At 43.5% G+C, this 10,159-nt stretch overlaps 1 protein-coding gene across 2 annotated transcripts in view; it reads right to left on the bottom strand.

The window, feature by feature from the left end:
* Positions 1-764: 764 nt before the first annotated feature.
* The window catches only part of PSEN2 (presenilin 2), an 11,124-nt gene continuing 1,729 nt past the window's right edge, over positions 765-10,159 (bottom strand). Inside the window, exons 3-10 of one of the 2 annotated variants that reach the window (XM_010076305.1) lie at positions 9,585-9,726; positions 8,665-8,732; positions 7,662-7,882; positions 6,754-6,852; positions 4,898-4,975; positions 3,153-3,269; positions 2,696-2,814; positions 765-1,006 (exon numbers count right to left, since the gene is read on the bottom strand). In XM_010076305.1, coding sequence (XP_010074607.1) covers positions 851-1,006; positions 2,696-2,814; positions 3,153-3,269; positions 4,898-4,975; positions 6,754-6,852; positions 7,662-7,882; positions 8,665-8,732; positions 9,585-9,726 — 1,000 coding nt within the window. In that variant the 3' untranslated portion in view covers positions 765-850. Of the gene's footprint in view, positions 1,007-2,695; positions 2,815-3,152; positions 3,270-4,235; positions 4,558-4,867; positions 4,976-6,753; positions 6,853-7,661; positions 7,883-8,664; positions 8,733-9,584; positions 9,727-10,159 lie in introns of those variants that run through there. The other variant, XM_010076306.1, reaches the window with a different exon arrangement.

The raw sequence follows: 10,159 nt of genomic DNA, 5'->3' as shown, positions 1-10,159 counted from the left end.
CTAGAGTTGTGCAGTAAATTCCACCTTATAGTAATTTGAGGATTAAAGTATGGACCCAGAAAAAGATCTCCAAAAAGATAAAACGCTGGGAGGAGACAGGAAAAAGTATCTTGTCTTCCCATGCTGAGGATCTGATGTGCTGGAACGGGCAGCCCTGCCTTCAGCTGTTAGCTGCAGTAGTGGATGTGCTCAGAACCAGAAGCCTGATGTTTAAACATCCCACCACAGCACCATCACAGCCCACTGTGTCTCACTGAGGTCAGAATAAATAGGCATTTGGGGCAATTCCAGCAGAAGCTGTGTGCACAGAGGCCAGCTCATGAAGCTCAGCCTCACTTCTCCAACACTCACGACCAGGCGTAACGCACCGCTCTGTTCTGCGCATGCTGACTGCTACGCTTTCCTGATTACAACTACAACTTACTCGCACCACGTGTTGACACAACACTTCACGAGTGGGCAGCATTAGCAATTCTAGAGCACAGTTAAACTGGACTGCAATGCCAGGGCTAGAACACCTCAGCTTCTGGAAGCACAGGTCAGACCCTTCACCTCTCCAGCATCCCATGCTACATACAGGTTTCTGTGCTCCCTTCTGTGCACATCAAATAACATAAAAGTAATGCTCTGACATCAGCAGCGAGCCAGGCTTTTCACTGGAGTCCAACAGTCCTGTGAAAAATCTCAGTTCAACACGTAACTATTCAATTTTTAGTACACATCACGTCACAGAGCTAGTGTTTTCCTTACAAATATATGGCACTAAGTGTAAAACATTATGACTTATTCCAAACAGTGTACCATACTTCACAGCAAAGCTTTAAAAGGAATCCTCTGACTCCCACTTCTTCTAAATATACAGCTGGTGGGAGGCCAGGGTGTCCATGAATGGTCGCACGATGTTGTCTGTCGAGAAGTAAAAGACCAAGCCAAAGGTGATGGAGATGGGAAGAGCAGGCAGTGCTTTCTTAAAAACAGCCAGTAACAAAAGAGTTAAGCATAAACCCTGCCAGAGAGAAGAAAATAAAAAACACAAGGAGATTTAGTAAGAAGCCCAGAAACATGTGTCATCAACAAACTAATATAATAAGCTATATACACTGTACAGCAACTGAAGCCTGCCTGAGCTCCCAGTGCCACGAGGTACATTTGCCCACACCTTCATCTCTCACACAAGTTGGCCAGGTATTTTCTTCAGCAATCTTGAGCACAGCTCTTTGCTGAGAAAGTGGTATCAACACCTACTGCTGACATACAGCTGACCCCGAGAGGTTAATTTATTTACAGATTATTTTACATTTTGTTCTATGCCGTTATGCATGAAGTGTACTGATCCAGCAGATAAAAGCACTTAAATCCTGGTGAACTGCACCGGTAAGGAGTGTCACCGGAGGACTAATACACAGCAGCATGTACTTGTTAACACCTTCCCAGTTTTCAAGGTCTCCTGGGGTAAAAAAAGAACCAAAAAAACCCCAAACCAAAACATCTGCTGCTGTTCTTTTGGCTATATTGCTTACTACGATAGGTGAATTTGTTTTTATCTGGATAGCAGACCAAGATCTGTTTTTTTGAGCATGTGTGAAAGCTTTTGTACATGTTGGGTGGACAGGATGGCTAAGTGCATTTACGTATGGACTCCTCTCATCTGAGCCCTTTTTTCTTCCTCCATGATGACAAAACTTCAGAGACATTAGACTCCAAAAATTTTCACAGCACCATAAAAGAAACAGAATAGGGCATTTGTCCTCATGGACAAACAAAAGAGAGCATTTCCCGCAGTGAAGGGGCCCTGGGCTGGACTCCAGGATATGGAGCCAGGTGATCCTATAGATTTCTTTGACCTGTGAGGTCAGAAAGCTATACTCAACACACTTTATTTAAGTGAGCTCATTTCTAGTTCTCATGCTTTTTGACCCATGATCTTCACAAGTGAAAGTCACTGTCTTTCACTATCCTTGGGATCTAAGTAGGGAAATGGAGGCCCAAGAAGGACACCATAATTCATTTTCTACCACCTTCTAAAACTCCTCCTGTTGCCCTTCCGGTTAGTTTCTGTGAGGATGCTGGTGTAAACAGCAAGTTCCTAGTAATTATTTTCTACCTAGGCAAAAGCTCAACAGTGTGCGGTCATTGGATCTGTCAGGACCAAGTCCTTCAGCAGTTACAGTATGATTGTCATCTGTTTTTACTGATCATGTTCGTGGATTTTTAAGTCTCCTTCGCTGTTTTTTCCAGTGTGAACACAACAACAAGATAGGTCTCCATCCTCTGATTTAGCTGTTCTTTTTAGCAAAAGGGAGTTAACCTTTTCAGTTACACTTCCTAATCAATGTGGAGTTCACAACACTGACTCTTGTAGCTGACACAAGTCCCCAGTCTTTAACACCGAAGCAAAAACACTAACAGTTCATCTGTAACCATTTTCCCTGGGGCTGTTTCACCCCCACCATCTCCACACTTGGCTCTGCTCTGAGCAATCCTTCCTCTCAGCGTACATCATTCAGCTTCTCCCAGTGGCTGTTTAAATCCCATCTTTATAGACAGCACTGGGCTGGGAAATCCACTGCTGGTTTCTCCTAAACACCCAGCATGTTACCTGCAGAGATTTACCAGTGCTCAGCTGCTGGTGCTTCTGGCAACGCTGCTGTGCTAAAAAACTCTGTTACAGCCTGTTTAAAACTTGCTCACTTACTATGAGAATGGCTACAAAGCAGGCCAGCGTAGTATTCCAGTCTCCACTGGCTGTGGCAGCTGCTTTTCCGACAAGCACACTGTAAAATATGAAGTCTCCAAGGCCCAGCTTCACACCCCCTGGGAGAAGTGGAAAAAGAAAGTAAGTGTTACTTCTGCTCTTCCCATTTTGCTTCCTCCTGAACAAATTCATGTCCCCTGGGGAGCAGGTAAAGGTTCTGTCTTAAATTGTCCATGTAGCCAAGAGATGTCACTGGAACCACAATCCCAGAACAGATACTACAGCAGCAAGAAGTAATACAGAGTCAGACTCAAGATCTTTGTTAGTGAACAAGTCACAGCTCTTCAAATTAACTGCGATTAGGCCAAACTGGGTAACACAGCATCAACCACAATGAGTAAAAATGTCAGGCACTGATTCTGACTACACTGAAAACAAGGTATGAAGCTTCCCTTACTTTCCTCCTCCTCTAGCTCCTCGACAGAAGTGATGGGGCGGGTTGGAAGAGGACTCCTCATCTCCGACATCTGAGAGTCTGCGTGTGAAGGGCTCCTGTGGTTCTCTCTCCCCTCCTCTGCTTGGTTCCACAAAAATAGGCCAAGAAGAGTGAACAAAAAAAAAAAAAACCCACAAGCGGTAAGTACACTTATAACTTGTTCTAATGCATGAAATCCACACTTCTGTGAAGCTTCTCTGGAATGGGTAAGCCCTTTGTTTCTTGGAGGTGTGATCAACAAGACCAGTTCAAGCAGAGACATTTAGTGGCTTTGCGGAAAACACGTTATTATTTGAAACAGTCGGAAGGGTACATGTTCACAGCTTCTTTGGCAGCTACCCAGGAGTTCAATGGCTTTAGCAAGTGAGTTCATTGGCAGAACTACGCATTGCTCTGCACAGGCTAGAATGACAAGTAAAACTAAGTAAACTTAATATGCACTCCCACATTGTTATATTTTTGGGGTGCAGGTGCTCACGTATTCCTTAACTGGTAGTATGACAAAAATGGATGACTAAGAGGACTGCTGTTTATGAGAAAAGTTCTGCCCTGAATCACATTGACATTGGGGCTGAGCGGTCACACGTAGTAAGTGGACACGTTTCATTGTTCACAGATTTAATTTTTTTTGTCCTGTTAAACATACCTAACAGAGCCATTGGTAGTGCTTTTAGAAGCAGCCAGACTGTGACATAGTACTCTATCTGACCGTTCCTTTTTTCAGAAGCTCTTACACAAACTTTTCAGTCCACATCAGTCTGATGGGATGCTGCTGCTGCAGATGCGAGCAGACTGTGATCTGGGACACACAGAGCTTCCACAATAGTATTCTGTATGCCTCAGCATGTAGTTTGCTCCTGCTCTGTGCCCAGTTTCAAAGTAGAGTTGTGTCCCTGGGGCTTGTTAGTATGTCAGCTGCTTTATCCCGAAATAAGCAGCATGTTCAGTTATCAAGCCTTAGCATACATTTATTGCTTTAACATAAAAAGGTGCTGTCATCTCTGAAGTGCAGCAGGACCAGATGGGAAATCCTCCCAACACCACAAGTCAGATTTTATTCAATCACCTTCAAGACTGCAGTTTAACTTACATTGCAAGAAGATAAAAGCAAGTACAAAAATTACAACAGACCAGCTAGAATGTTAACTTGGCACACACCAGCTACTGTTGGGTAACTGCCCGAACACAAGTCTTTACCCAAGGGTAAATGTAAAGGTGTTCATTTTCTTTGGCAGGGTAAAGCCATATTGCACTTACAGCTGGGTAAAAGCACATCTGTTCTGTGGCAGTGGCCTGAATGCAACGCACTGCAATGCACGTGAGCTCATTGGCATTATGAGTCTGTGTTGTAATTTACCATCCCCAGCTAGTAAAAATATAAACCTCCACACTTTCAGCTCTGACTTCAGTACATCTGAAGATGTGTGCTGGACAACACTTTTGTTTGGTTTCTTGGTTGGTTTTTTTTTTTTTTAAATAAAGGCAGCCTGAATACTGGAGCTTCCTACATCGTCTGGTCGTCTTTGCTGCCAGTCCTAACAGCAGGTTTCAGAACATCACCGAGTTCTGCAACTAATTTAACAACACTGGAAAAAAAAAAATGCATCCGTCATGATTCAGGGGCTTACATTTACTTGCAGTCTCAAACATATACGTTATTTTCAATGGGACAGTGCTGTGTATAGAAGAGTGACATGCAAGCAAACCTGCATCCCACATCTGCTGACTTGGTCCTCTTGCTGCTGTGTCTGGCTTTGCCATTCCAACTGTCCACATCATAGCAGCTAGAAGAAAGAGAGAAAAGCTGCATAAAACATCAGTCACTGTGCTCAGAGGAGCTAAGTATTTAGCTGTTGCTAATCATACAAACCCTTGCCCCTGTAAATACTTCTAAAACACTCATTTGTAGTTGATTTCCAAGGTGGGAGAAAATTAAGGCAACCATTCGGTTTTTAAGAAAGCCCCAGAGCACAAATAGCTAAGAGTCAGTCTCGTCTTCTCTGTAGGCTAAAGAAATAAAAAATCTGGAACTAGGGTCCTCATCTCCTTTGTTACCTTCCTGGCTTCCGATTCTTCTCTTCAAGAAAACAATTGCCCAGGAAATGATGGCAGTACAAAAGGTAACCAGAGGTTAACGTACACAGCTTACTCCTCATGTTCTGCTACAGGTAAAGCACACAAGCAAGGGATGGGCAGGAGCTGTCAGAGTGCCGGTTTTCTCTCTGCCTGTTTGGAGGTTCTTTCCTGTCAAAATATCAGCTATTTCTGTTCAGGTTCCAAGAACATCTGAATGATGTTTGGGGCTTTATTTTGAGATGGATCCCTAAATTAAAAAGGAATACAAACCATTCTGAAATCAGGAGAAAGGAACTCAAATCAGCTATTTATTTGACCATGCATCAGTCTTCCTGTTTTTATAAAAGCTAAACTAAACAAAATAAGCCAAGGCAAACATAGTGCCTGCTTTTCCACTACCAGCTCAGCCAAGACGACATTTTTGCATCTAGAGGCAGCCTCAGAACGTGGTCTTCCAATGGAGACACTGACATTCTGGACTAGATTTTTTTTTTCAGTATTTACTATTTGTTGAATTGCATTCTCCTTTAGAGAAACCCTTGTTTGTTAACTAAAACACTTGAGAGACTTAATCTAGATTGTCTCAGGTCAGTATAACAGAATCTCCAGTAAAAGGGAGGTCAGCTGAACGTAACAGAAACTCTGCTTGGAATATATAAAAGCATTTATAAAACATTAAATGCCTGAGGGGGGGGGATTCAATCAGGTTGTAGGCATCCTCAGCTTCACACCTAACATTTGGAAATACCCATTCATCTCACAAGTGATGTAATGAAAAAAGTCACAGAGGTCCATGAAGCACTTGAGTCCAGGTCCCAGGAGTGATGAGTTGCCTGCCTTCCAACTACTTTAATCATCTTAAGCACGTAGATACTTCTGTGGATAAGGGCACCAGACACCATGATGGTTAAAGAGCCCAAGAAAGCCAGGGAAGAGACAACATTCTGTTTGCAGAGCAATACTCGAATGGAGCCCCTTACAAAGTGAGCAGCCACACAATGAACAATAAAGCAAATATATTCTAAGCACTGCCATCTGTACAGTGCACAGAGCAGGAGGGGGCTACAGGAAGAGCAGAACCTCATCACACATTTCAAGTGTGTCTGTAAAGTGTGGGCACAAGGAATAAGTGTATTGAGTGAGCATCATCTCATCACAGAACTTTGCAAACACTCCTGTCCATCTCACACAGGTTTCTGCATGCAGAACAGAGGGGCATGTTCTGCACTGTTTTGCATTCACAAAAGGATCAATCCACTTTTGAACATTTCACCTTCACAAGACAAGCGTGGACTCCCTTTGGCTAATCAGAGTTAGCACCATTGTAACTGATGTAGAAGGCCTTCCACAAGTGGTCTGTTCCAGAACAGAAATGCTCACCAATCTTAGGGCAAGGAAGTAACTAAAATAGTGCCCTTTGGTTTGACACAGAAATAGGTTGCAAGTCTAATCTAGTTAAGAATATTAATATTCTAATCTTACTCACAGGAATATATTAATGCAGGAAAAATGGGCTCATTCCTCTCCTGTGCAGTTTCTACCAGCATTCTCAGTGGCCCCTTGGGACAGAGAACAGCCATCAGATCTGCAAGGAGAAAACGGACTGACAATCTAATCTCAAACTTATCATGCACATTTTACATTCTTTACCTTTAAAAAGCTATTCTCCCCTCAAAATGACATCTATCAATATTAACTGGATGATTTTCTGAATGGCAGTTTCTGCCACTTTGCATAACTCTAGGTGTTCTAGTTTTTCACTTAAAATACCATCCCCAAGGCTTAATGTAATAATAAGAGTTTTCATTGTGCTGATCCTATAAAAAGCCTCTTGAGAGTACCACATTATTTCTTTGAAAATATATGACAGCATTACATCAAAGTATTAAATTCAATTAGACTGGGGGCAACACGTTCCACAATCCACTGCTATGCACACAGACTCTGTGTTTCACAGGAATGAAGGCCTTATGTCCAGTTCCTCTTTGCTTACCCTCTCTCTTCCATCAGAGCTCCTCACCAATCCCAGCTCTCTCTTGTTCTGCAGGTTCTCTTGAAACTTTAACTCATACCAAAATCCATGATCTCTTGATAACCGTAAACAAAACCTGCAAGACTATCAGGTTGCTACTGATATAAATCCCTACCACGCAGTTAGATGCGGTTCAGTACTTCCCTGGCTTGGTATTCCACTTCGAAAGACATGGTAGGAATACAGTACCTACATGAACAAGTTAGCAAGAGACAAGCCAGGGAGTCAACTTAACTGCCGATCTACCTCTTTCTAAAGCTGTTAGCACCGTGAAGTTGTTTTTTGAATGACACACACGGTCCTGAGATTGCTCCAGAGTAACCTCTCGGAGCCACATCTTGAGAGTCCCAACCCAGACTTACCGTAGATGGAGATTGCACCTAGAATCACCCATGCTGACCACTCAGGTAGATATTTAATGAAAACCAGTGCCATCAGAGCACTGATCATGATGAGATATGCTTGCTGGAGCTGCAAGGGACCTTTCCAGTGTATGCAAATCATTCCGACAGCTCCAAAATTCCAGATGACTAAGAACAGAGTGGGGTAATCCATGGCCACGTTGTACGTCTTCAATACTTCACTGGAATACAACAAGAAAATTTAGCTGAGTAATAAAAGCAACTGATGTGCAAAGCATCCTAGTAGCTGTAGTTAAACAAACAAGCCTCCTACTATGCCAGGAGGAAGCAGGATAGAAGGAAAAGGGGAACCTGCCCTGGGGCCAATTGCTGTTCTTAGCTCTATTTCCCCTGTAAGATGGACGTGCTGTGTGTGCAGACAAGTGCCACACTGCCTTAGTTCTGAGGTCAGCAGCGATTCCAAGGGTTTGAGCAGGCAGGATTTCAAGTCTTAACTGAACATAGGCCTGTGGTTACGTGACTACTTTGCTGCAGACAGTCACGTAAGAGTCATTCCACCAAATGCATGATGCTCACTGCTAAAGATGAATATAAAAGTTTTAAAAGCGTCACCAGCAGGTTAGAAGTTTGGTTCCATCCGAGCTGGGAGCTAAGGGAACATAGTCTGAGAAAAAAGGCAAGGCAAATCAGTGAACCAACTCAGCACATAAAGTTCCATTCCACCTGCCTCTCAACATATAATTCAAGGTTCAGCCTGTTCATTTCATGCTCACGGTATGACTTCCCAGGGATTTTTGCAAAGTAGGCACCATAAAAATAGAGCATTGCCTAGCAAAGACCTCATTTTCCATTTTTTAAAAAAAGAAACCTATCTCATTGTAATGATTTTTAAACCTCCATTTGGAGAAAGGGAGACACTCCTTTCCTTGTTCAAGTTGGGGATTTTCTGCGAAGAGTTGAAGAAGCCCTGAACTGCCAGGTTACCTGCACCATTCCTACTTACCCAAGATATATGTAGGTAAAGAGGAAGAGCAGCATCAAAGAGGACAGGATCAGCCACCCATGGATGAACTATCAAGGGCAAGAAGAGACAGTGATTGAAGGGGCTGTTCGCCCTTGCACAGGTCGTGGTGCTGCATGCACTACTGACACAGGTTCCTATTTCCAACAGCCTGCTCCTTCATCCAAAGACCCTGCCTCCCCCAGTGCTGCTGAGGGAGGAGGGACAGCCAGTTGCTCCCAGTTCTCCCAGACTCTTATATTTTCTATTCTATCCCTTGCTGTTTGTTTTTGTTGGTTTGGGTTTGGTTTTTTTTTTTCAGTTTCTTTGCTATCCATTTCCATAGGTATCCATACTGGCTCCTAGCTTAGACAGGTGAGCACATTCTGCTTGGTGGGGAGGAGGAGAGGTTTGCCCAAGGCTGTTCAATAAATCCAGCTCAGGGCCAAGTTTAAAAAGCAGCAATGGCCAGTGCTCAAGTGCTGGGCTAGTACCACATATAACAACTCCCTGGGCACCGCAAAACCTTCCACCAGAGCCTCCACAGGCAGGAAGAACACCAGTTCCCACAAAGCTTGTCTGAAACTTCTTAGGAGAAGGTATTCACAGTAAATGGTACAACTTAATCCATGAATACAAACCACAAAACTTTTTAATCAGATAGAGAAGACACAGACTTGACTAACACTAAGTAGCAGGCCTCTTTTTTAAGAGCCTACCATTAGTGCCAGGGTAACAGCAAGGCATATTCAGAGGCACAGCTATACCACCGCTGACAAAGGCTTCTCCCCAGTATGATTCTTGCTGTGACTAAGCTGTGGACTAGCCGGTGCGGTGCCTGTATTTCTCACTGACCCACAAGCCCAGCTTGAACTCAAGTTCAGAGCATACAGTTTGAAGAGGCTCTGGCATGAAGACTCTACCTTGTAGCAGCGATATTTATAGAGCACAACTAGGAAGACGGTCATTACAACGATGACGCTGATCATTATGATAGTGTTCAACACCGAGTTCAAAAGACGCTGGCCCACAGATGGGGTATCCTCACTGAAAGGGGTGTAGATCCTGCAGTAGAAAGCAAGAGCCATATAAAGTACATGTATTCTCTTCTAACGAACTGCCCCAAGATAAAACCAGACCTCTCTGTGTGTGGGAAAGAAAGGGAGGTATGACTGCCAAGGACAGCAAACATGAGATGTAGCCTCCAAAGGGGCTGAGCTCCAGTTAATTATCAACTAAAGATTAGTGGTCACTATCAACACCACATTCCTGCAGAGAAGCCGTGACTGACAGAGCTCAGAACAAAAAGACCTAGGGTAAAAATGACTTCACTTAAGTTAAGTAACTTCTCTCTAGGCCACAAATTTTTATTGCATGCTCTGTATATGATGCTCCATGATAACTATAAGGATACATCCCAGGTGCTGTCCTGAAAGGGGGGGACCCTTTCTTTTCACACTTCTAGGTGAGTCTTGGACTCTTTCATCCCTTCCTATCA

Source organism: Pterocles gutturalis, unplaced genomic scaffold, assembly GCF_000699245.1.
Source record: "Pterocles gutturalis isolate BGI_N339 unplaced genomic scaffold, ASM69924v1 scaffold22248, whole genome shotgun sequence".
Lineage (NCBI taxonomy): Eukaryota > Metazoa > Chordata > Aves > Pterocliformes > Pteroclidae > Pterocles > Pterocles gutturalis.
Note: the sequence above shows the minus strand (reverse complement) of the source record. Positions and strands in the feature narration are given on the sequence as shown.